The 27,318-nt window shown below is 45.7% G+C and overlaps 1 protein-coding gene across 1 annotated transcript in view; it reads left to right on the forward strand.

The window, feature by feature from the left end:
• Positions 1 to 27,318, forward strand: part of LOC104273441 (vascular endothelial growth factor receptor kdr-like) — a gene marked incomplete at its 5' end in the record, with an annotated part of 85,897 nt that overhangs the window by 3,256 nt on the left and 55,323 nt on the right. Inside the window, 7 exons of the mRNA XM_009868780.1 lie at positions 1,466 to 1,677; positions 14,173 to 14,300; positions 18,030 to 18,189; positions 19,054 to 19,190; positions 20,064 to 20,223; positions 20,827 to 20,941; positions 22,493 to 22,668. Coding sequence (XP_009867082.1) covers positions 1,466 to 1,677; positions 14,173 to 14,300; positions 18,030 to 18,189; positions 19,054 to 19,190; positions 20,064 to 20,223; positions 20,827 to 20,941; positions 22,493 to 22,668 — 1,088 coding nt within the window. The remainder of the gene's footprint in view (positions 1 to 1,465; positions 1,678 to 14,172; positions 14,301 to 18,029; positions 18,190 to 19,053; positions 19,191 to 20,063; positions 20,224 to 20,826; positions 20,942 to 22,492; positions 22,669 to 27,318) is intronic.

A 27,318-nucleotide genomic window follows, 5' to 3' on the forward strand; every position in this document is an offset into this window, starting at 1 on the left:
CCCTGGGTAGGGACCTCCGCGTCAGAAAATAATCCAGCGCCCTGAAGGACAGGAAGCTGCTAGGACGGACGTGGTGGAGGCGTCCAAGTGCATCCAAAAGCGAGGGTGAGGCTGTTCACCAGGGAGGATATTCACACTTTTCCCAGTGCTCGTGCTCAGCTACGTGCTGGGAATTACTTCAAGAGTTCAGCCCCGCGGCCGCATCATCTTCAGGAAGGCGACAAAAGGACGGGCAGAAACGGGGGCCAAGAGGATGTTTGTTTAAATCTGCCAGCAAACGTGTTCCCTTATTGCCCCTACTGCGCCACTACTAAGCCACTGCCATGGAAAGAGTAGTTAATTAACTAACTGGTGACTTCACACAGCTTGCTTGTTAGGTACGTTTGGTATTAGCATCTCTATGCTGAGTTGATGCGTCTAGACAGGATTTCTCCCTGGCCACGCTCAGCTGGGGAAATCCAGAGGTTCCTACTCCTTCCTCAGCTCAGCAAACGCTGTTGGGTCAACTCACTGAGTGACAAGGGGTGAGTCCTTTTGAAGAGTGGCTTCTCTCTGCAAACACAACTGCCTCCCTCTAATACTAACTTCTTCCCCAGAAAAACCCACAGACAATTACCCCCCTGCCCCACCAGTTCCCACCCCGACCACCAAGAAACAGCTTGCCACAAAAAGACCGTAGCTCCATCTCATAAGCATGTCCAGCATGTGCTAGAACATCCGCAGGGCCCTCAAGCTCCAAGGTTGCAAAAAGGCCTCGTTTTTTGTTGGTGAACTCCGTCGAATTGCATTTGACATTAGCTATGATCACAGCTAAGAAAACGAATGGGTCAGGTGGGTGAAACGGTGTCTCATCTGCCCTGATAGCTTTATGTTCTGACTGCTGTGACAAGGGGAATTGAAAAAAAAAAAAAAAAAAAAAAAGTGTCTCGAGCAGATATTCTAAGATTTGTAATCTGATTAGTTGCAGACCCTTCACAAAAATCAAGATTGAGTCACTGCTGATTAAGCGAGAAAGGTGATGCAAAGTTACATAAATGTTCTCCTCTCTCTGTGCAGCCTTAGTATAAGAAGTATAAGTTGATTTAGCTGTTAAATATATGCAAAGTCCTCAGCTTGGAAGAAACATACAATTTTATCTAGTGCTTCCTAATGTTTGAAGTGGCTAAAATATAGTGTTATAAGAACAAACTCGTGTTCAGGAAGTCTGTTAAAACAAAAATTAAGCTTTCCTCCAGGAGCTAGCTCACTGCAGTACCCACAGACCATTCCAGGAATCTCCTCTGCTCTGGGGATCCACCCTAATTCCTTACGGGTGGAAAAGCAAGCTCCCAGCAACATTAATTCTTCAATTCCAAATGCCAAGAGTAGGAACACTGGGAACATCGACAGCAGTTGGCCAGAAGGATGTCCAAATTTTGCCTGAAGTCATGATTCCATCTTGATTTTGGGTGCGTTGTGTTGACAGGGGAGCACCTTCTGTGAGCTGGCTTCTGCGGGGGGAGCAGAAGGAAGACCCCCGGGTGCACATCAGCAGCTGTCGCAATAACACGCGGCAAAGCTGCCGCATGCTGGTCGTCAGGAAAGTCAACGCTAACGACACTGGTTACTTCACCTGCATTCATGACACCTCCCCATCTAAAGAGGATCTCATGGCCAAGATTTATGTGTTTGTTAAAGGTAAGGATTCCACTTTGGCTTGTTGTTACGGCTTTTTGGTAACGTAGGTCGTGCTCAACCGCCGGATATGTGTTAGGTGGAACAAGAAACCCAGCTCAGGTGCTTTCACAAATCCCACCTCCTCACGGGCCCAGCGCTGGTGCAAGCACCAGCTTTGACATTTTGAAGAGGTGGGATATATTTGGATTTTCACGCCAGCTGCGTTCACAGGCACACAGATGTGAGAACCACAAATTGCCTACCTTGTCCAATTCCAGGACTTGAAGACTGTCCCATCTAGTTTCATGTTCCAAATAACTGATACACTGATTTCTTTAAACCTTTTTTCCTTTTAAGACTAAATTCTTTTATCTTAAAGGGGTTTGCTGTCACAGTGCTTCTCCTAAGACTCATCCTGAAAACTCAAGCCCTCTCTCCTTCCCTTCCTCCCCAGGCATGAAACTCCCCAACGCTTTTTGTAATTCCTCCCCCTCCTACACATTTGTATACTGCTTTGTCCTTCGCATCTGTGAGACATAATTAGCAAAGCTGGATGACTGCATTATCCATGTTTTATTGTAAAAAAAAAAAAAAGGCTCATTGCTCATTTTTTTCCTCTTTGAGCTGCCTCTCCCCCATGTGTCAGAAACATTGAGTTCGGGTCTAACAATAAATGGAAGCAGAAACTTCAGAGCAGTGTGGTCCTCTGCGATTAAGTGAACATAACACACTGAACAAGCATTTCAGTAATATGAAGTTTTGTCAGAAGAATATTCCCCGCAAATGCCGCTGTTTTTTTTCAAATCTACTTGACAAATGCATTACTAAAGCACTGAATCATCTTGGGTCTTCCAAACTGCGATTGTGAGGAGTCAGACAAAGGAGCTGACTTTCAGTGTCTTGAACAGGGGATGACACGAACTCCAGTGGAGCTGTACAGGCTTATGAAAATGAATTCATTTCATTGCTCTAGTGAATGTTAAAATGCGATTCTTTGGATTCTCTCACTAAAACAAACGCTAGTGAGGTGATGGGATTGTCTGACCATTTTTGAACAGTTCAGCTCTACACAAAACATGTGTCTGCTGGGCAGCCCTGACTGACAGTGCCAGGGGACGGTCCCCTCCCTGGAAGTGTCAAAGGCTGGGTTGGACAGGGCTTTGAGCAACCTGGGCTGGGGGCAGTCCCTGCCCATGCCAGAGTGCTTGGAACTTGATGATCTTTAAAATCCCTTTCAGTCTAAACCATGCCATGACTCCATGATTCCATGATTCCATAATTCCATCAGGAGAAGCGATGCCCATCCCAAGAGAAATGTGAGAGGCTCACCCAGCTCCAAGTTCAACTTCGGCACAACTTGGTGAACACACCTGTTTGATTTGTGTGGGTGACATTGTTCCTGCCTCTTTATTATGTCTGTCGAAAATAGTCCCTTTCTACCCTTATCCTGCCTTCCCAGCAAGTCTTCCTCTAATCAGAAAGTAGCTTTTTGCTGTTACTTGTTAGTTCCTGCAGTCATTTTTTTCCCCCCTTTCTATTTCCTTTCTCTGATTTTTTCTTGTTACTCTAAGCCCTGGTTGCTTTATCCACCCTAGTTCTTGTGCTGAGCTGTTTCCTTTTCTCATTACACCCGGCTCAGATGCCCCACATCTAATATTGTGAACCCAGCCCAATGCCTACGCTTCAGGAAACAGTGCACTGAAAACTCAATTCTCTGTCCTGATTCAGTGCCCTGGCTGGCTTCATTACTCTAAGGTGAGAGCACGTGCAGGAAACGTTACGGATCTTTTGGGACCGCCTGAGCATTTTCCTTAAGAAAAATATCTCAAGTTATGAAACGTTTGCCAGCGATGCACTTGGAATGGTGCTAATCTAAAAAAAAAAAATAAAATTGCAGGATGTCCGCTTGCTCGCCTGAGACTGCCGTGTTGAAAAACAGCTCTGGATGGCCATTCGCTATAATTCACCCTCTGAGACCATCCTTTCTCAGATGCAATTTAATTGTGCCACACGCCTTCCCTGCTCCTCTTCCTCAGCCTCCCGTGCTTTAAAAGGGAAAGTGGGTAGAACATGAACCAGCTTGTCCTGTGCACAAGTAGCGAGAAAGGCAAGTCGGTGAGGATCCCTCTGGTCCGTGTCCCAGCCAGCCAGCTCTCCTCCAGCCCAAAGCAGGGCTCTGCCGCAGCGGTGCAGGCGACAAGCTCGCGAGTGCCTGCTGGGATCTGGCCTGCCAGGCTGCGGAAGTCCCTTGGCCCCGGCGAAATGAAGCTATTTATACCTCAGCATGGATGCTGTCCTCGGGGCATGCTCTTCCTCCCATTCAGTTCCTGTGTATATTTGTTGGAAGCCGGCAGGCTGCTCTGGGGACAAGGAAAGCTGTTCTTCAGTGGGGTTAAGCAAGGCATTCAGAACAACCTATAGTTTTCTCCAATATTTAAACATGCCTTTTTAAGGAAATCAGTTCGACAGTGTCTGGGCATCATGGAGAAACCCATCCATGAAGAAACTCGCAGTTCTCTGTGAGCGCCAGACGAGGGTGAGATCTGAAAGACGTCTCTCCGGCCGTTTTGTGGAGAGAGCAAGCGCTCAGCAGGGTGTTTATGAGAGTGAGCCAGGTGGAGTGAGAAAATGTCGAGCCAGACCCTAAAGGCTGGAGATTCCTCTGAGGTTACAAGCCATTATTGCCAAAAAAGGAAGGGGAATGGTATTTTTTCCCTTCGTTCCTGGCCTGTTGCTTGACACCAAAATGAGAACATGATTGTATCGGAAGCCCTGCTTATTGGTTATTATTTCCTGTGCTTGCTTCTGTTTTTACAGCCTCCCCGGTGGAGTTTCTAAGCTCTGCCAGAATCTGGCATTCAGCAGCTCTCCCCCCGTCCCCGGTGCAATTGAGCTGTGACCCCTGCACATCAGTCAGATCATCAGGGTCAGCCGTCGTGCCTCAGCTGCACCCTGACAGTCTGGAGGGAGGGAGGGAGAACTCAGGATCTTAATCCTGAATAATTATTCCCGAGGCCTTTTCTGCTTCCCGCTGCAGCTGCAAGTCCCAAGGATTGTAATTAAAAAGCAAGACAAGCCTCTCCTCCCGTTACCCATTCCTTGTTGAAAATACAGCCTAGCTTAGGGCCAGAACAGAAATAGTTTGGCGTTTTTTTCACCGTGTGGTTTAGCCTCACTGCAACTCTGCAGGATAATCTCCGCAGCGAAACGCGGGCAGAGCAGCCAAGGAACCCTCTCGTGGCTGCTGTCGGAGGACGGGGATTGCGCGGGAAGCCCACCCTCAGCCCACAGAAAGGCTCACGTGGACAGCATTCCCACCGCAAACGCTGCCAGAGCCAGAGAGCCAACGCCGTTTGCTTCCATCTACCTCCTGCAATTACCCTTCCCGACCAAACGGATACTTCCCTGCGAGGAACATACTCATTTAGCTCAGCCTTTGGGATCCCTGTGCCAAAGGGAAGGGCAGGCTGTCTATTTTGTGTTAAAACACAGAGGATCCCTCTCCACAGTGTTTCCTAAGGCACAAAGGAAATTTAACATTGCTTAGAGAAGGAGAGAGGGGCAAAAAAGAAAAAGACAAATCAAGGAAAGATTCTCTCTGCCTTCCCGAAGGGCTGTCCCAGGCCCCAGCCTAGACAGAAGTCAGGACTTGCAGCTCTCAGCTATTTGAAATACTGTTACTGTCAGCAAAGCGACTGTCTCGAAGTAAGACAGTCCTCAGGGCATCAGCTGGAAGAGCATTCTGTACCAGCTGAAACGCTGCCTCAGCTTCTGCAGTGATTTCCCCTCGCAGTCCTTAGCTCTGCGTAGCAGTGAGGGATTAGTTACACCTCTTTGTACCTCTCTGTCAAAGCATTAGTAGGAAGGAGCTTGAGTTCAACTCCGTTTGCTTCCCTCCATCAGCAACTTATCCAACGTCATTACTGCGGTGACCGGAACTGGTCATGTCTTGCCAAATAGCGTCTAGAAAAGTTCATCCAAGTTTCAAAGCTGAGCTTTGATTCCTGTCCACGCACCCCAACAACATTGCTTCGCTACAGCCATAGGGCTGAACGAGACATGAGGCGAGCAGGCTAGCAACAGATACCCTCCACTATTTTTCATGCAAAGCATTATTTCTTGAAATAATTATGGCCGTGATTGGGCTGGTTTGCAGCACTGATGTTCACAGGAACACGGTGTAACTAGAAGATACTCCTGCAGAGAATTTAAGTTCTGGCTCCTTCTAAAGTTCACAGGGACACCGTGAAGCACCAGCACTGCAGGCATGGGCCATAGTCCTGTCCTGCCGAGAGCCCTGAGCACAGGAAAGCAAATTTGAAGCGAGATAGACTTTTATACGGGAACACAAGTCCTGAAGGAAAAAGGGGGATACATGCAAGCAGCTTGTCCTGTCAGAGCATGCATCTCACTGCTCATCAGCTCCAGCAGCAAGGCATCCCCAAGGAAGGGGATGAGCTCTCCCTCGCTGTTGCAAAGGAGGAGTAGGAGAAGTGGCACAAGCACTGCATCACATCGACCACCGTCTCTTCTTTATCAAACCATACAGCCCAGAGATGCGAAGCCCCATCTTCTTCATCCCTTCTCCACCCCGAGAAATCTAAAGAGGGTGGAAGTGCATGAAAGCACCCCTCGCATGAGATCATATTTTCATTCTGATGTTCTTTGAAGCTGATTTCTGACTCCTTAATTCTCTCGACAGTTCACAGAGATAACGTGAATGTGAGAAGCAGGAAGGCAGGGCCAGGGTAACGGCCCTGACTTGGGCTTTGGCTTGCTCTCCAGTAGATATTACCAGTGAGAACAGAGCTGGAGCTGCATTGCTTCTTTCATTCACGCTGGAGACACCGAGACAGCTACACTTGCTGCCAGACACTCAGCAAGCTGAGATAGGCAAACGCTGTCCTGTCTGCTCAGCGTGGAGCCCAGGAGATAAGCTGACTGTCTCGCCCGGAGCGGTGGAACCGTATCCTAGTGAACAGCGTTTAGGGCCACACAACATGGGAATGCAGGCTGGGTCGCTGTGCAGGACCCTCTCTGCTGTTCCTCAGGTTCAAAGGGCTGGATCCAAAGGAAGAGCAAGATGATTTCAATTCTGAATCAAGACATTCAGTATCATATCCTAAAGGGTCACTTTTAAGCGGAGGAGCCGTGTAAGATGCGATGTAGAGTGAGCAGCCTAAGTTCCTGGCACTAAGTTAGTGGCAGCACTTGACATCCCAGCAGGAAGATGTTAACGATCCCCTCGTTCTCACTGATAAAGAATTTCTAAATGAAAGCCTCACAGCCCAAATCACACACACACACTCCCTCCACTTCTTCCTCCCCATCTTTTACCCCTCAGTAGTTGCTGGTTGCTGAGCCTTTCCCAAGGTCTGCAGCTGGCACCAGCTCATGCACGAGACCTGTTCTTGACGACAGGGCTTCAGGCAAAGCTGGTGAGTATTTTCTACAAAGTCTGTGCCTGCCTAAAATCTTGTGTGCCGGGGAGTCAGAATTCATGAACTCTTCTGACACTTGAAACACAATTGCAGCCAAAGTATGGAGACTTGTTGGGTTTTTTAACAAAAAAAAAAATCTTTCCACGTTCATTTTTGTTTGTTTGGCAGCGAGAAGCATTTTGCTTCCACATTTTTTTGAAGTAACACTTTTTAAAGTAATATTTTTCTCTACAACTATTCCTGTGTTTCTAACAGTAATCTCCAGGGGAAGAATGTATTTCATTTGACCAAAACAGAATGCTTCATGTTGACTCAGAATGGCTTCTGGGGGTTTTGCAGTGACTTTTGTTTTGCCTGAAGATAAAATATTCTGTTTTCTGTTTAATCTAAACATTCCAGCACCAATTCTTTTCATTGGCCTGCCAAACTGAAAAGTCCTTTATTTTCAAAGATCCAGGTTCTAAACAAGTGACTTTAGAGAAGTTACTCCTGCACCTAGAAGACGCTTTGATGGGTTACCAGGGGGAATAGAGCAATTGCCTTGTTCAGCTTTCCAAACTACTCTGACCAAAGTGTCACTTAACTGCTAATGATCCTATTAACGCAAATAACAGATTATAAACCTCCTATCAGTGTTTTTGACCTTGATGAAGACAAACTTTATGGGCATTACATCAAAATATGAACTTAAAGAACCTGTGAAACTTGGCCCAGGCTTTCCAGCTACGGTATGACTGAATGAAGGAAACAAATAGTGAGGGCAAGAGAATTATCTTTAGCAGGAACAAAGTGAGACGCAAAATGAGAATGTGCAGGAATTTCACAGACATGAAAAGCCGTGGATGACTGTCCTCAAAGGCCATTTAGTGCTCATCATCTCTGCGGGCTGATGGATAGTATCTGAAGGGAGAGGTGGTGTCACCTCCGCAGCTTTAGGTATGATGCAAATACCATGAGACAAATTGCCTTCACGGTGCTTGGAAACATGAGCAGAAACGAAAAGCCCCCCAAATCCCGTGCAAAATCCTCTGTATGAGTCTTGGGAGGATGTTTTGAACGCAAAAAGCAAAGACCTGTAGGACAGAGCCCGAGTCTACAACACTCAGGGTTCCTGGGGTGCAATGCGGAAGGTTTCCAAGTCCCTCAGCCTCATCGGCTGGCAGGATGGGGTCGTGAGCCCTCGGGAGTGTGGGACTCCAGTGGCCAGCGAGCATCCTATCCTTACAGACCCCCACCACTTCCTCGCAGACAGTCACCCACATTAACCCTAAACAAAAGAACCAACGTAGGGACAGAGCGGCACAGCCGTGCGCGCACACTGTCGCTGGGAGGTCTGAAGAGAGACCCGCACGTTCCCCAGGCAACTGCTATCACACCACGGCCTTAAAAGGGACCCTCCCCAAGCTCATCTCAAGCAGCAATTAATCTAGACAGAACGAGAATTTAAACATGAAGGGCTTCACTGCCTGAAGGTAAACAATGTTCTTGTAGGCACTTGACCTTTGAGTTGCTTTTGCGTGTGGCGCGCTTGATTTTGCTGCCTGTCCCTGTCCCCAGGGGTTGGCCAGCAGAGCCCCCGTCCCCCCGCCATCCCGCTGCCCCTGCTTCCTTCGCTTTGCTGTTTGTGTTCCCTCCCAGGCCGCGGTGGGTAAACAGTAACACCCTGGCCGGGCTGCAGTTTCCTGCCAACTTCCACTGACCTGGAGAGCTAGACACTCAGTCTGAGACTGAAGGGAAGGGGCCTTTCCCTTCGCCTTGGAGCTGGTGCTGCAGCTGATAAGTCCCTAATGTGCTACAGCCCTTGTCTTTCTTCACGTATAACGAGCTTTGCAGTTCACGGTAAATGGCTCTGTTTGATTATCCTACGGGAACTTATGGGTGTTTCCTTATGGGTAAGATTTGTAAAACCTATTGCCTTCCCAAGTGAGGAGGAACAGATGTGCCAAGCCACAGGGAAATACCCTATTTTCATAAAGTGCCTCTGCTGAGATTTTCTTCTCTCAGAGTTCAGTGCTGGTAACTGTGGAGAGGACGACACCTGCACTTCCCATGCCACAGCTCTCCCACTTGCAACAGCTGAGTGCAGTTGATTTACACCATCTGGAATCCGAGATCTTCCTTGAGGCTAACGTTATCATTTCTAAAGAAAAGTGACCCTGTCCCTTTTGTTTCAAGAAGCTCAGTCTCTGAGAGACTTTCTTTACAAGCAGTTAAACGATTGCTGATTAGCTTAAGGTGGTGAATCTGTTTGTAAAGCTGGCAGCAACACTCCCGATGTTCCAGCAGATCATTTTTCCATGCCACAGTCAGTCTGAACTACTTAGGAGTTTCATGAAGCACCCAGTTTTTTCTCTGCACAAATCATAACAAAGGTTGATTAGTCCCCCATTCATTCTTTGTCATTTTGTTAAGGTCCAAGGCTGAACCACTTCATATTTAGTTATCTGTTAAGTCAACAGCCCAGCTGTCTGCAACGTGCTCTTGCTCAGAGCGTCTCCACCCTGATGCCAGCGAGGTCGGCTTGTTCCTGCTTACATGGGTTTTCCAAGCAGCTAAAAGCAGGCTGCAGGATGCACGGAGGCTTGCTCTGCTGCTCCGTGTGCACTTTAGCACTCAATGGTATTACTTTTGCACGGAGTTGCACAATCAGGGAAAAGAAAATTTCTCTGCAGCCTCCCTGACATCGCCAGGGTTATTTGGCGAGTGCTTGGCCTTCACCTGCAACCGCCTTCTCCTTTCCTTCCAGGGTCACTCCCCACTGATGGCCCAAGGGTAGCTCTGACCTGATGTCTAAACTCTCACGCCAAAGCTGTAGGAGTTGAGCCCTTTGAGTAGCTGCCACATGAGCATCTTCCCTTTAGGACTGCTCTGCTCACTGCACAGGTATCCCCGCCCTGTGAAAGAGCTCCCGTATCGCAGCTCGAAATAGGGAGGAAAGGAGTGCAGAGAACTCTATGAACGGGATAAAGCACAGAGATAACACAAAGTGCAGCCATCTGCTTCTTGCACAGGGCTCTAGGAAACCTCGCCTACTGTAGGAGCCATAAAATATAAAACCTTTTTCTCTTTTTCTCAAAGCATGGTGTGAATAATGCCCGTGAGAGCTGACACCCACCAGAGATTGACCATCAGCTGCAGCTCCAGCCATCCTCTCCTCTCTTCTCCCAACCCACCTTTACCACCCAGAAACCGCCTTTAGCCATTGTTAGTTTTGCGGTGATTTTAAACCCCTACCTGCATTTCCAACACTGACGGTACAAGGCCAGATTTACATGCTTTGGCGTCCAAATCAGATTGCAGCTTATGATCTGGGATACTGTAATTCTAGCTACTGGCTAGACATATGGCAAGTCAGGTGCAGGCTGCTATTAAAAATCAATTAGGAATGAAATATAGTTTCTGGTTACATACGCTGTAAATTCATGTTTCCTGTTCGGGTTTCCTTCAGTAGCTTAGTACCACTACGATGAGTATCTCTGCTATTTACAGCTGAAAAAAAGTAGATTATTTTTAGGCCTGTTACGAATTTGAAAATTCAGTAGAGGTCAGTGTGGGAGGTAGGGAGAGATGACAGAGGAGAATGGGGTTAAATAATTATTTTTTTTTCCCTGAACAGGAAATATTTTTGAGAAATTGTATTCTGTTTGGACTAAGATATTTCAATCATTGCATAATTCAGTATTTTCTGACGTTTTAGGATTATTTAACTTTTGCTTAGATACCTTCTTTTGATTTATGTTACTTTTTAAACAAACAGTGCTATTCTGAAATTCCCTTTTAAAATACTGGCGCAAACATTTTTAAATTCAGTGTTCCCATCTTTTCAGTCAAAACACTCAGTGAAAATTCGATCCAGATTTGCGAATAGTTTTAGGTATCAAGAAGCTCCTTTTCTCAATAAGTTTCCTCTTGGCCTATATTCTTGTCCGGTCCCCCTGTGATGTGGCGCATTAGTTGTTCTGTCTTTTTCCTCACAGGACTAGAAATAGACATGAACGTGCTTCCCCTGACACCCTTTTTCATTCCCAGTGTTTGTCGCAAATACACAAAAATCTGTTTTCTGTGTTTTTTTCCTATAATGAATGATCCAGCGTTGTCTTTTAAGTAGAAAGGCCTTTTGCCATTTGCATAAGCTTTAAAAAAGGTCATAAAAATGTCATTACGTTTGATACAACCAAGTACAGTTTAGCTGGAGAGCAAACCTTTGGAGGTATTAAGCAGCTCTAACGCTCAGGGACAAACACTAAAGACATTTTTGGAATGTGGCTCAATAAAAGAATTTACCAGACCTGTTTGGGAAAGTGCATAAAACACTGGATTGAGTGTAAATATTTCCTATTAGTTGTAGGGATTGGAACAAGCTACAAATTTGTGGTCCTGAGATCAGGTTTCTCAGCTCAAGGCTTGATTAGAACCAGTGCCTGCTTAACCAGAAAGTTCAGATGCGTATCTGAAACTTCCTAAATGTGGGGAGATTACAGGTCAAAATTAATTCTAATTAATCTCTCCCACATAATGCCCTTATTCCAAAGTACACGGGGTTTTTTATAGATCAACCCGGTCAGAAGAGATCGATGGCATGGAATAAAAGCTGACATGAAAAGACATTGCTAGAAATGATAGACATCATCCAGATTTCTGTTTTCCTGCCTCAAGTTCAGCGCTACCAACCCACTCCTTGTCACAGCTCCTCCTGAATCACACGTCTCTCGTACCTGCCCAGCGACCCAAGTGCCTTTTGTAGAACATCACCATAACACGTGTGACCCTTCTGATCCACACAAGGTGCCCCAGCCAACATTTGCTCTCATCGTGGTGGAGCATAAGACATATTTTGTCTGCCAAGAATCCTATTTTCAGTTCTCAGAGCTAAAATTAAGCTAAGAGAAATACAAAAAGCAACAGTTCCACTCTCCTGTCTCAATCCCTGCCTTCCACCCTTTGTGTTTTTGTGAGAGAAACCGTTTGGCATTGTGGAATGAAGGAACTCGAGCTCTGCGCCCAGCTAATTCTTTGAAGATTAATTCCAAGTGACAGCGCTTACATATTCCCATGACATTCCTTAAGTGAAGAGTGTTGTCATTAGCCAAGAAATGAACATTGATATCCCCAGACAAATGACCTGTTCCCAGATGAGTTACCAGTCACGGGGAAATAAAACCAAAGCAAGTGAGATAACCCAAATTCATGTTTTCCTTTGCTCTGGGAGGGCAAATCCCAATCTCCTATCCCACACTCAAGCAGTTCCGCAGGACCGCAATAAGCGTAGTTACGTCGTTTACATGTAGAACACTTGTTACCCAGAAAAAAATCAGCATAAGCACATCACCTACTGCTTAATTACAGATCCTCTAGCATGGAATAGACCCCTCCTTTCTAGGGTCCAAAGGGCGAACGTTTGTTTTAAATTGAAGAAGGGATTCCCACTGATTTGAAGCAAAAGACCCTGCCAGGGATAGAGTCCTGAGAAAGGGGAAATTCTGGTGGGTTTCCCAATTTTAGACTCTTCATTGTAGTAGACAAAATGGCCAACATTCACAAGGAGGTACAAGTAATTTTTAAAACAGGATTTTTTCCATGTATTTGCATTTTCATGTATTTGCATAGAGATGTGCCATTCTGGGCAATTTCTGAATGAATAATGGGACTAGATCCATCAAGCCATAATTGATTACTTTTTTTCTCTGTAAAAAAAATCCCTTGATATTACAACAGGAATTAGAGAGGAAACATGACATGAGGATCCACGGGCAGTTCAGGAAGTACATTAATGATCTTCATCAGGAAGGACACTTCCTCATTATATAACATCGGTGAACGGGTCGCCCACACTGTAGATGTTTCCCTTTTCCAAAGCCATAAGTGTTGGCCATTGTTGAAGGCCTCCTACACATCCAGAGCAATGAATGTGTCAACCCTGGCTGTCTTCATTAATTACCAATTTAGCCCATTTGGGAGTAGTTAAACAGTCTTTGGAAAACTGATTTTAATTGCCTCATAGCACGTCCTTTTTTAAAGTCCTATCAAAGCACATTTTTGCAGTCTGGATTGTTCATGAACCTTTCACATCAGCTCTTTCCCGTGCTTTAGGTGCAGCAATTTTCAAAATATAATTGTGTGGAGGCAGGTCTCAAGGCAGGGATAAGCAAGTTGGGGTTATGGCATGGGGTGCACATCCTTTCCTGTCAACAGTATAATCCCAACCCAAAGTGGTTGACTGCCTGCGCTGTGCGGTGTCATTGGTAACGCATGAGCTGACCGGTATTTGAAACTTTAGACCGCAAGAATATTAAGTCAAAGAATGCTTTTTAGAAAAGTCTTGAGCGTTTCAGGATTTCACAAATGTTATTTTAACTTTCTGATGACCATCGCTGTGTTCACTCAACGAAAAAACCAGTGAATGAGACTCAGAAGCTTTATTAATGTAAACGACCTCAGCTTTCTATTTATTTCTATTGTTTATGTATATCCAGCCTGATTTATTGTGGCAGATCTGTAGAGAATCCCACAGTTCCCCAAGAGTGTGATTAAATGACTTCACTGTTAGGTTAAACAGATTTGAGTATCAGGGGTCTACATTCCCTTTTTGCATGCTTTCTGCAGTATTCTAGATTCTCATTCACAGAAAGAAGCTTTTTTTCCTTTCAGTAGATTTACCTTAAGCACTGTGAACCTATTGTAACCCTTACCTGCTGTGGCATTTAGGAGTGCTGTGGTATAATACAACCTATGAAAGTAATTCAGAGCGCCAGGCAAAGAACTGCCTCCAGTGCCCTGCGAAGCTGATTTATTAACTTCATTTTTACAGTTGGGGAATGGGTAAGAAAGGGAGTTCTTACAGGATTACATCGCAAACTGGTAAAATAGGGTTAGAATTGGGCCACTGCGATTCTGGGTGTTTGGTTATAATTCCTAGATGACGCTGGCATTTGCAAACAAGCAAAATGTCGCTGGGTGTTTTGTCCCACGCTACAGCGAGCCGTCTCTGGGCAGTTCCCCGCTCGGGTCACAGTGTCCTTCTGGTCACTGATCAGTAAAGGAGCCGTTTTACAAATCAATGTTCTTTTCCCTGCAGACTACAGGAATCCATTTGTGGAGATTCACCCGGAACATCCCAAAATAATCTACATTTTAGATGCTAAGGAAGCGGTTGTCATCCCTTGCCGAGTTACCTCGCCAGATATCAAACCTAAGCTTACCCAGGTAAGTGACTGTTTCAGAGAAAATCAATTCAGAAGTCTGGGCTGCCAACACAATAGGTAAAAAGACAGAAGAAAGTGTGTGAAACTAGGTAAGTTTCAGGAGAAAAAAACCAAAACAGCGAAAACACTGAAAACCCAGAAGCACAGTTCTGCCCTTGTGGTGTATTACTGCTGACCTGCACAAGGGTGTTCTGGGAACTAGGCTGTGTTTATCACATATTTTTCTCATCCTGTGGCTTAATGTTCCTCCATAAATTGGCAAAGACAGATGACAAGGCACTATTTTTCTTCCAAATTCTTTGTATAACCCTAGTCTGTTAGCTATCCTCATGAAAGCTTCTCTCTTTTATACCTTGCACCTCCTCAGAACACTTGCCCATTTTAGCTCGATTTCATAAATCTCAACCAAGTTTTAGCCTTGGGAATAAATGGCTACAGCATCCATCCCTTCGGCAGCAGAATGTCGAGGTCACAGAATGCTCCGTGGAAGCCAAGGCCATTTTGTATCATAAAACCCAAAATTTAGGGTCTGGGGCTTCCTCAGTCAATGAAGATCTAGTCACTCATTTAAAAGGCTTTGGAATTGCTCTATAGAAGAGGCTGTCGCAGAGGGAGGAATGGAACAAAGGTTTCTGGCTCCAGTGTTGTTGTGTGCCTTTTGTGATTTGCTGCTGGGCTGCCTGCTCGAGCTGGCCTGATGGGAACGAGAGCTCATCCTCTGCCCCTTTCCACAGCCTGTTCTGGAGGGGTTGGGGGAGAGGAGGTGGTTGGGCTGGACATGGTGTGGCAGGGAACGCGCACAGATTGGCTGGTGCTGCGCTGGTCCGAGGAGCTCTGCTCCTCCCAGCCGTTCAGATGTCTTCGTTGGGAGATGCCTCTCCTGCTCCTGGGAGACAGCGCACGGAACCACGGAGGCCTGAGATGGTGCTCCGGCTCCTGCTGAGACCGATGGCAAATTTCCAGTAGACGTGCAGAGGGACAGCACTGGCCTTATTGCTTTAGCTGCTCTCTATTTTTACATTTTGTCAGTAGGGATTAAAGGGTGGGTCGGCGGGATAAGGCTCCTCTCCAGTTATAGCTTATCACTGTAGCCTGGATAAGTGTTATCACCTTCTCTTTGGCTATAGAAATGAAACATCCTCATCTTATTTTAGCCTACTTCGAGCAAATTCATTGCTGGTGTTGCTGCTGCACAGTCGCATGAGCCCAGACGCGGCCTTGGGACCTCGACCAAGCAGACCTCCACATTTATCCCCTTATTTACAGGCAGCCCTGCTCTCCAGTTAAATTCTCTCCCAGTAATTTCCTCAAACACAAACCAAAGACCTTTACCTTGCCGCGAGGTGCTGCTGGAGCAAAATCTCCACTGAAATCTCCCTTTCTGAATTGCAAAGAAAATTCTCCCCCAAAAGATTTTCCCTCTTCAAGGCACGGGGCAGGGATGGAGCAGTGGAGTGCCGCTCCCCGGAGGAACCCTCCTGAGGCCGCGAGCCGGGGAGACGTCGCGACTCAGGGGGACGCACTTTGAGAGATGCGTGTCGGCTTTGGGAGCCGCCGGCCCTGGGCTCCATCAACGGAAAGCCGTGGCTTGTTTTTTGCCCTGTTTGGGGATTCCGTAGCTCCGCGTGGAGCCAAGGCGGCGGCTTCCCATGCGAAGAGGAAGCGGGGCGGGAGAGGGGTGGAGGTGGGGATGGGGGAGGAGAGGTGAACAAGGCGACCAGACAAATTTAGAACATCCTCTTCTTCCAAATTTAAGCTCCAACTAGACAACGGACTTCAAAGGGAGGAAGGCCACCGTGGTTTCCTTCAAGCAGCGTTGACGTTTTATGTTTGATTGTTTAAATATATATTTTTGAATATTTTATGAAGACACTTAATATGTGCGTAGCGTTGAAAAGGGCCTCCTGAGTAGGGTTATTTTTTCTTTCCCCTTTCCCCAGCCATCAGGGAGCAGAGCTGCCAAACCATGAGGTTCAGCTTTATCACATTTTATTATTCTTGTAGAAAATGTACTTTTATCCACCGTAAATTAAGTTCCTTATGTTACCATTATACTTTAAAATCATTGCACTCTCTGGCCTTTAAATATGCATGGAGAAAGGTACCTCTTGTTAATACTAACCAGATCCCAGCTAATGCTACATATCATCTTTGTTATTAATAAACTCAGGCTAAGATGCACAATTCAAACTTCTAATTTTACTTAACGTGATTCTAATTCTGGGCAAAACGAGCATTTTCAGTCCTGTCAGGTCTGTTCAGTCACCGATCAGGTTCAGCGTGCATTTGCCACTTACAGCTTTGACCTTCAAGGGTGTTAAAGCATGATTAAGCCTCGGGTCTCAGATCTCTTTCTGTAATTTTCCTGAATTTTCCTAATGCTTCTGAACAGAGATGCCACAGCTTGATTACTTCAAAAGTATTTACATGAAACCCATGTTTCCTACTACTGTCAGAAGAGAAATGTGGTTCTAAAAGAGAGCAACTGTCTTGCTTTGCCTCCTGCCCCACAGCAACATCACCAGCCACTGCCCCACAGCCATAATTCTCTTGTTTTCTGTGCTGAAAATGTAATAACAAGTGACCTAACCTGACGCCAGCCTGATCAATTGTGTGTTCATAGGAGGGGTATGAGCACCAGCTCTCACGGCCCAGAGCTGAACAGGAACGGGATTATTATTTAAGCTGAATCCTGTTTAAACCAGACTGCCATACGAGACTAACGTTTGTTTGGAGACAGAAAAATAAATTGCATGCTGCACAACAGCAAGAATAAGAGTAAAACTATAGCATCATCAGGGAAATTCCCATTTGCAGTCCCTGGTGCAGCTCTTCCCCTGGTTAGCTCCAAAAGCTCAACCAAGGTAGCTCTGAAAAGGAAAATATTAACTTGCCTCATCTTTGAGGAGCCAGTGAATGAGAAGGAGGGAGAAGCACTGTGCAGATAAAGGTAATTATCACGTGGCCACTCTAGGCACACCAAGATTTTCCCCAGACCCTTCATTTTTTTGCCAAAACCGACTTCGACACTCCTGCAGTGCGTCCTCCGCTAAGCTAAAAAGCTAAAAGAGCTAAAAAGCTAAAAAGCTTTCCTGTGTCCTGCTGGAAAAGTCAGACCTCCAGCCTGTGCTGCCATTCACCTGCCTGCAAACGGGCCGGAGCAGATGAATTTCAGGCTTCTTGTCTGCACGTAATTTCACGTATTTCTTTCCTATGTTACAATCTAGGGTTTTCAAACGACTGGAAAGTAAATTGCATTTTGTCTAGCAAATAGAGGATTTCCCCTGTGAGATCCCAGGAAAACACGTGGTAGCTACATGCCTCAATAGGAAAAACAAATGTTATTCTTAACCACTTCCAAAACGATTACCCTACACAATTCCTATAAGACAGGCGTAATTATTTCCAGTATAGGGACGAGGGAAATGGGACTTACAATGGGTAGCATGGTATCTTGCCTAAGATCTGAGAGGACTGGGGCTACTGAATCAAAAGCTCGAGTTATGATGTCCAAGTTTTGAATTTCAAAGACAGTCGTACCTTAGGGAAGGTTTTTCTATTTGCTTATGTTGATGTTGCTCGAGATATGTGCGGAATGAGACCACCAACCACTCGGAAAGGTCAAATATCTACGCAGCCTCTAAATCAGACCAGCCTTGGCTGGTTGCCTCTATGGTCTGAGGGAAACAGGAATGTCTCACAAGCCTCCAATCTGTCTGTTCTCTTTCAGTATCCTGTTTCCGTAGAGATGAACTTCAAGAGGATGGTGTGGGACCCAAAGAGAGGATTTGTCATCCCCTCTCAGTCGTTTGTCTACTCTGGGGTACTCACCTGCACTGCAAACGTCAGCGGAAGCGTGTTCACCTCCTACTACCTAGCCCAGAGACTGGGTGAGTGGCCACTGCGTGCCAAGGTCTCGATTTCACAGCTACGTCCCTGGGTATTGTTTTGTGATTAGCCTCAAGTATATTGGATATATCCAATTGGTAGGTATCTGTGGCGAGTCCAAGCCAGAACACTAAAAGCAAACTCACTCCTTCTCCTTTTCTCCTTGGATTTGATCCCCCCCTGGGTTTGAAAAAGGAGCAAACGTTGAGGTGGTACGAAATAGGAGTATTTTCTTCAAACGCCATCAAGTCTTTGTTCGCTTGGCTTGCGCTGTATTTACATTAAAACAGCTGCTGGTTTAGGATGAACCAAACAGTAGCTTTCTTCTCGCTTCTGGTCATTAAACACACAAGATCATGGTATAAAAATGTCATTAAACTGCTAATTCAAATATTTGCTTTTTAATATGGTTTCCCTTGGTGATTTACCCTTTCCCTTGCATTTACAGTTGAGCTTCAGCTCAGAATTAAAATCCGAATTTGAAGCAATTAAGCATTAAATTTTTGAGTGCCAATTAGAATTTAGTTCCCCTTTGTTTTCAACGTATGATCTTTCTCTCCTCATATATTATGTTTTTAACAGAGGAGAGTTTACTGTGACTTCATTCCCATTAGATCACGGCATCCTTCTATACAATTAGCACCCGGCTTTAAACAACGGGCCTGTAAATTTGTATGGCAGCCAAATAAATGTCTTGTAAATCCCGCTCTCTTTTTCTTCATTGTTGGAGTAATTATTTTTCACTAGTTCCATGAATGCAAAGCTAAAAAAACCCATGAGGTCATTGGGGCTCCACAGATATGATGTGGGCTTATTTCACAATTGGTGTATTTAAGGTTATACCTTTGGGTTTTTTTTCATTTCAGAGGCCAGAGCACAGAACCTGGCTCTGAAAGCAACCCCCAAAAAACTGCTGGTTGGAGAAACTCTCCATTTGGAATGCACAGCAGAAACCTTCATCAACGGGCGCGTCGAGTTCATCTGGACATGTCCTAATGGGAGAGTGAGTTGACAAAAATTCAATGTTCTGCTTTCACGTAAGCTCCCCCTACCCAAAAGAAAGATTCATTCACTGGGCTGAGTAAACCCTAGCTTAATCTGAAACACATGTAAAATGTGATTCCTAAAAATTGACTTTTCCTTAATTTGTTTACTTAAAGAAAGAAAGTCCGATTTTGGTTTTGTGAAGAAACTACAGAAAATACAACATAGAAGTGCAAGCAATATGGTGCTAGAGAATTTTCTTTTTTGAACCCTGTATGAGGGAAGAAAGTTGCTTTTCTATGAACCCTCTTTAGATTTCTAACAGTATTGGCCAAATCTCTGGGAATAAAAATCCCATCAGAAGTGGTAACGTTTTCTAAAACTCTTCAGGAATTGGCACTGGCATTTCGTTGGCATAAGATATCTCTGTTAGAATATATCTTTTTTAGAAAGTAGAAGTTTTTTAAGAAAGAGGAATGCTGACTGCAACCAAAAAAAAAAACCAGCAAAACCTGACAGCAGCAAAATAACCAAAACAAACAGGAACCAAGCACAATTCTCACCCTACCAGTGGCAACGGCAGTTTTGCACTGAGATCCCTGGGATTTGGTCCCTGAGAAGGGCTGGTCTATGATTTTTTTACCTGCCTGCCCAGATTTCTGCAGAGAAGCACCAGAGTTCCACTGTTTCTCTCTCTTATTAGACCTGATAATGAAACCTTACACAAGAGCTCTTCCGGCCGATTTGCCTTTTATATTATTTATTTCAGTGTTGGGGAGAGATTATAATTTTGACACGAATCGCTGCTTTTCTTTACTTGCACCCTTTGAAAGGGTGAACTAAATAATCCAGTTTACGCTGCTTTTTTACCCTCTTTTTTTGTGACTTCTAGCAACATTATCCTAAAAGAACACTAGACCAGAGCGACACGGTGTATAAAGTCGGTAGTAGCCTGACAATCGAAAACGTCACCGTGCAAGACGGAGGCCTTTACGTCTGCAAAACATTCAACGTAACAAAGCTGGAGGCCAACGTCACGGTGACAGTGTACGGTAAGTTCTGCAGCTAAACCAGAGTACGCGAGAACCAAGATGGTCAAACTTAAAGGATAAATGACACATTATTAAATCTGTCAATATAAAAATCATAGAATCATAGAATGTCCTAGCCTGGAAGGGACCTTAGAGATTATTTTAATCCAGCCTCCCTGCTGCCAGAGACGCCACCTCTCGACTAGATCAGGCAACACATGGGGACCGAACGGGAATGGAACCCGCGACCTTGGCGTTAAAATGGCATTAGGGAGAATGCCAACTAGTTAAAACAACCGTTAATCATCTATAACCTCTAATCAATATTATGGGAGAGTCAGCACTATGTTTCCAATACCCTGGGCATTTCTTCACACCGATCCAGGGGCGATGCGGATGCTGAGTCTCTTCTTTAAATATAAATTCCTTCAGTTGGAGACAAGACCTGCCTGGCTGGGGCTGAGCTTTGCACGGCAACAGCTTGTCATTCCATGCGGCCATCTGCAGCTTCTGCAGATCTGTGTCGCGAAAAACCCAGAGCAGACACAGCACAGTTCAAAGACGCGAGCACCGTACCGCGCCAGATCTGCCATTACTCGTCCTCCTGTTTGTTTCTCTTTCCAGACAAACCCTTCATTACGGTTTTACATAAGAAACTTTACTACGAGATCACCTCAGGCCACAAGTCACTGAAACTAGCTGCAAAGGTGGACGCCTTTCCTCGTCCGAGTGTCTCCTGGTGAGTACCGTCATCTTGAGCAAAATCAGGAATACACAACCTTCTTTTGGGCTCCAGTCTAGAATAGATTTTCACCGCTCCTTCCCACGCAGACAAAAGATGAGAGCGGGGAATGCTCGTCGCTGAGGTCTCACAGCACCCCTAAGGAGATGTGACTCCTTTCAGTGCCGACACACGCTGCCTGAAGCTGGGCAAGCCAGACTTCTTGCCCATGCCTCTTTTCCCTCCTAACCACTCAGAATCACAGAATTATTGAGGCTGGAAAAGACCTCCGAGATCATCAAGCCCAGCCCATGCCCAAGCACCCCCACATCAGCCAGACCATGGCACTAAGTGCCACATCCAGCCTCTCCTTAAACACCTCCAGGGACGGTGACTCCACCACTTCCCTGGGCAGTGCCTTCCAACGCCTGAGCACCCTTCCCGTGAGGAAGTGTTTCCTGAGATCCAACCTAAACCTCCGTTGACGCAGTTAATCCCACAGAAATGGTCCCTACAGGAAAACTGGGGGTTTCATTTACCCTGAACTCGTTGGATGATTCAAGTAGAAAGTCATTGGGGAAGGGTTGCCAGGTTAACAGCAGTGGTGCTGGTCGGTCTGAAACATCAAATTCCGTCAAATCAGTGAAATCAGTGCTGCCACGAGATACTTCTAATCATTTCTGTTGTTCAGGGGATGGAAGCGGTTGAAGTGGGGACCGTCCCCCTTCTCTCTGCCAAGGCTTTGTTCTCAGGGCTCAGCGTGGAGCTGCTCGGTTGCTGCCTGGGACCACCAGCGCTGCCTTCCCTGCGTGTTCGCAGCTCCAGCTGTTGATGTTGGAAGTCTCTCAGTACAGTTGTTTAAACGACTGTAAAGGAGGTTTCCAGCATTCTCAGGCAGTAGGACACATGCCCCAAGTCCTCCTTCCACCAAGCCTGAAGCTCTGTGTGTGGCAGCCTGGCCTATTTCATAATTATAACCCAAACCTGCAGATTGGATTAGCAGTGGAGTCTGCTCGTGCGGACTCTGCTCTCCTACTCTTAGCTAGCGAAGGTTTGAAATGGTGAATTCCTCATTGACCTTCCTATTGACTGGAAATTCTTCAGCTCACAAACTTCAGCCTTTTCAGAAGCAGCAAAAGAACATATATATATATTGAGAGACAATCCTACTTCACTAATACCTTGTTTTAAAACTGATGACACAAATTTTGGCTAAGCCCTGATTTCTAGCACTTGCTATTGCACATCCAGCACAATTTGGGGATAACTAGGTGTACATTTCTGACCATAGCTGGGTGTGCGAGAGGCACTGGTCATTCAGATCCATTAAAATATCTCTTTCCTGTTTGTTGGATGAAGCCGTCCCAAAGCGCTGCTGCTCCAACTCTTTTTTAGTGTGAAAGGATAAAAGCAATAGATGTGCAATCCAGGATGATTGCAGATCTGCGTTTCCTTTCCTGTTTCTGAAGGCTGTCTCCCTACCCACCCTAATGTGGGTAACAGTCAGGTTTTCTGAGGGCTAACAGGAATGTGTGCACACGATGAGCCTTGCTGGGACTTTCAAAACAGGTACAAGGATGGCAAACTCATCAAGGATAACCACACCTGCTACGAGCCAGAGCCAATGAAGTACAGACTGGGCATTAGAGACGTGAGGCCAAAGCACGCTGGAAACTACACCATTGTCTTGAGCAATGCAAAATACGGCCTGTTTAAGAACCTCACCATGCAGCTGGTAGTGAGAGGTAAGGATTTGTTGTTTATAATGACTTCTACCAGGTTCTTTCTCATTTTTTGTGTGGCCCTGCTTTGGCAGTCAGTGGGAATGGGTGACATTTCCCCGTGTTTAGCTGCAAGAGCTGGTGCATAGATTACCGCCTTCCTTAGGAACCACTGAAGATCCACCTCATTTCACCACGTGTTAAAATGGAAGCAACAGAATGCAAAGCTGCTATGAGGAGTCAGTCTGAAACTAGGTCATCAAAAGTCGCTTCCCGCTGAGATACTGCACCCAGAAACAGCCTGCAGCACCCTCATGTTGGGACAGGGGGAAGCAGAAAAGGCTTGAAAGCGAATCAGCTTAACAGGACTTGAAATTTTAATAGGAGTTTCGGAGGATACCTAGCAGTGAGGTCTCAGAGCTAGGGGCACAGTTTCCCAAGAGGAGTGATGGAAGTTTTATCTCTTGAGATAAAAAAGTAGCTTGGGCAAAGCACTGGAGAACATCTGTTGGGACAGGAAAAGTCCCAACAGGGCTGACGGAAGGAACTAGATAAGCGACTTTGTCTTTTATGTCTCTCCATCATCCTGCTACAGAAATACTTTCTAAGTCTGTACGCTCTGTATTGTCATTCATCTGCTGGGAGCACTTGAGAGACGGTTTCATTTTCAGGGGAACCTGGAGAAAAGCGAAGTAAATGGTGGTGTGCACTGAAGCAGGTTCACTTGACACAGAGGGAAAATAGATTATCGGAATCACATTTATTAATCTCCCTTGCCGGGTTAATGGAAGACAGAGCTACATTGTCTCTTTGCACATCCACTGCCTCTTTTAAGCCATTGAATTTGGCAGCAGAGATTGAATCATGAGGCCAAGCTGGAGTTCAGCAAAAGTGAGCTCTGCTTCCCTTTGTATTTCCTGCAGTTCACTCAGGCAGTGAGACAGATAAAGGTACTGAGATAGGTTTGCTTTCTTTTCTGTGAGGAATTCTTTTCTCTTTATCCTCTTTACGCCTACAAATATTCTCAGTTGTCCTGTTTTGTATACTTAGGTACTATTGCACCGTGTAACTTCCAGCAGTTGTGTTTTTCTCATTCCACCTTTCACCTCTCAGAAAGGAGTAATGCCTAACAAATGCAGGACTTGTCACTTAGGCGCATCAGGCCTATTGAAAATGCTAAATAAAATAGGGTAGCTTAAGCCATCTTAAAAGTTACATAAACTAATGTGTAGTTTAGGAGCGGAGAGGACTAGGAACATGCTTATGGTCAGGTACTGCAGCTCAGCTGCTGAGGAGGAACGTGTCAAGCTGTGGTAATTTGTTCACTTGAGATTGTTTATCCATACAATGGTTTTGCCGTCTTGTTAAGAGAACGGAAACATTCAAAGGAAGAGAAAATTAAGAATGATAATAAACTATCTTGTCAAGGTAAATATTGGTGCTTGCACGCAAAAGAGAATGTTTACTTGAAGAGCAGCCGTTCCCTAAATAGGCACACAAAAAACAAACAGACCTTGTTTGTATCAGCAAGATGCTATTTCAGGATTCAACCATTCCCTGCTCTTAACTACAGCATGAGCCTTTCAAGTATGTGGTGTTCCATCTCTTACAGACAGGGCATGCCTAGCACGGCGCTCGCTCTTAGCCCTTCCAAGAGATCAGCCCAACAGAGACCCCAATCAGGAATAATTTATTTAATTGCAAACCCACTGTTTCTCAAGAGTCTGCAAAGCCCAGCAGCCGCAGGAGCGTTACCGACTGGAGAAAGGGTTGCAAGGGGAAGCACAGGAGAAACGAACAGCAAGCGTTTCTTTTCTGGTAAAAGAAAGTCGGCTCAGAAAAGACAGCAAGCAGAGGAAAGCACCTGCCAGAGTGCCATTGTTTTTAAGCTACAGGCTGCAAAAAGGACACAAAACACCTAAGAAATCTCTCCTGCCTTTGCCAAGCCCTTCCCTGCAGCACTACCGTGACACGCTGTACATGAAGCACTCCGCCCAAGAGAGGGTCATTTTGCTGAGGTGCACGCATACAGAGACCAAAAAAAGGGAAATTTTGCCCACAAAGCTTATCCGACTGCAGCAAACTGCCTTCTTTCTTGTGCTTTCAGTTAGAGCCAAGGGACCACTTCTTCAAACCTGGACATCATTTGCTTTACTTTCAAAAAACAAAATCGTGACACTCCAAACTGAATGCAGGTTTGAATTTTTCCCTTAATTCCTCAGCAAACAACCTGGCACTTCATCTCCAGTCATCATGACTGATATCCTGGTATCACACCTGAGTAGATTAAATGGCTTGGAGTTTCAGCAGACACTTTGACATAGAGAAGGAGCCCAAAACACGCTTTCTAGCTGTTTTATGCAGGGACTGCCTTGCCCACCTCTGAACACAACCACCTCTGAGCTGGAAGGGGTGACTAATGTCTCTGCTTAGAACCACAGGCAGAATGCACTTACTGAAGTTGGAATTTGCACACAGACCTGATGAAAAAACCCACTTGAGCTTGCAAATGAACACAGAGCTGGGAGCATCAGCTTTGCGTCATGTGTAAAAGGTGGAGCCTGCAGCAGTTCAGCGCCCGATAAGCCTCACGCTGAGTACACAACCATGTACCAGCTGCCTATTGCTGAGGAGGAACGTTTGGTTTTGAGCCACAGCATTGCTCCCTAAAAGCCAGGGCAAGTCTTTTAAATTTTAGAGATGCATCTGTGAAAGCGAGTGAGTTCTGATCTGCACTACTGAAGACAAGATGGGAAATTATTTAAATAGACTTTTGAATTAGAAGATAAATGTCATTTGAATATGTTTTCTTCTGCTGCAAGGGGACGGTGCATTGAAGAAATTATAAGTGAGCATACAGCCCCCTCCCCTTGTGAGGCTCTTCAAAATAACACATCGTAAATGGGCCTACAGAGAGTATAACTGGCAGTCAGCACGCTGTGACCAACTCATCAACTGTGAATTTCAACTAGGTGAAGAGGTAGTTTCGAGTTAACAGTGTAGTGAACTGTTGGTCACGAACAAAATATAAATAGCAGCAGGACTCCTTAATCAAATTGTACTATATTAATGTTTGCAGTATATTTTATTCAATAATAATGGCAGAAGAATCATAGAATCATAGAACAATTCAGGTTGGAAAAGACCCTTGGGATCATCGAGTCCAACCATTAACCCCACACAAGGTCACCCCTAAACCATTTCACCCAACACCCCATCTAAACGACACTTGAACACACCCAGGGATGGCGACTCAACACCCTCCCCAGGCAGTCTGTTCCAGGGTCTGACCACTCTTTTCATGAAGAATTTCTTCCTAACATCCAGCCTAAACCTGCCCTGTTGCAATTTGCAACCATTCCCCCTGGTTCTGTCCCTAATTCCCTGTAAGAAGAGACCAGCACCAACCTCTCTACAATGTCCTTTCAAGTAACTGCAGAGCATGATGAGATCCCCCCTCAGCCTCCTCTTTGTCAAACTGAACAGACCCAGCTCCCTCAGTCGCTCCTCACAAGGTCTGTTCTCCAGGCCCTTCACCAGCTTTGTTCCCTCCTCTGCACTCGCTCCAACACCTCGATATCTCTCCTATACTGAGGTGCCCAAAACTGAACACAATACTCAAGGTGCGGCCTTACCAGTGCTGGGTACAGAGGGACAATCATCTCCCTTCTGCTGCTGGTCACAATATTTCTAATCCAAGCCAGGATGCCGTTGGCCTTCTTGGCCACCTGGGCACACTGCTGGCTCACGTTCAGCCGGCTGGCAATTAGAACGCCCAGGTCCTTTTCCACCAGACAGCCTTCCAGCCACAATATCTTTTTAAAAAAATAATTAAAACCCCCAAGATAAGTAGTCACCTGCTTGAGCCCTCCAGGACAGGAGCTTACACACAGTGTATCTGCTGAGCTGTCAGCAGATCAGCGCGGCTGCAGCCTTTCCTTGGAGTCACCTCCCGTGCACTTCACTGGTAGCACTGTGACTGTCTGACACGCTGTGTGTGCAGGGTATTTCACTCCGTGGCAATGAGGAAAGCATTAGGAGCTATTTCCCTCTGAAGTCTGATATGGCCATAAACCCGATGAGTATCCAACGTCTCAGCTCCACAGAGGCTCCCAGAGCCGCAGGTTGGGAACCAACAGCGATGCCAGCCTGAGGCAAGGACCTGGTTGGCAATATGCAGGAAGGAGCAGTGCTGGAGAAGGGAGAATCATGCTGCTATTCCAAAAATGTCTCTTTAAGAAGTGGCTTAGCTGTGCCTCCGGTCACCCGTGCTCCCACTGCAGCTGGAATTTAATCTTGGAGGAGCACATATCTCCCTTGTGGAGTCACCTTGGCTCACTGTAGGACTCGAGTCCCCAGGAGGTAGCTGATTGCATTTTCAAAACACTCCTTCTTTACATATTTACACATCAAACACTGTCCAAGAAGCTGCGGGTTGCTGTGGTTTTGTTTTGTTTGATTAAATTCTTATTGAGAAAAGCTTCAAGAAAATAATGTCCTGAAGAATTTGGAGGGGAGGGAGCAAGGAGAAGGAACAATCCCAGCAAACAGCTGGTGGCTGCACATCTGAGCCAGCCAAGAAGGAGAAATGTGGGAGAAGAGAGTTATTCCGGGCTGGAGTACAAAGCAGTTTCAGAACAAAACACAAACAAAAACCCCTCAAATCTATTTATG

The sequence above is a fragment of the Apaloderma vittatum genome, unplaced genomic scaffold (assembly GCF_000703405.1).
Source record: "Apaloderma vittatum isolate BGI_N311 unplaced genomic scaffold, ASM70340v1 scaffold12254, whole genome shotgun sequence".
Classification (NCBI taxonomy): Eukaryota; Metazoa; Chordata; class Aves; order Trogoniformes; family Trogonidae; genus Apaloderma; species Apaloderma vittatum.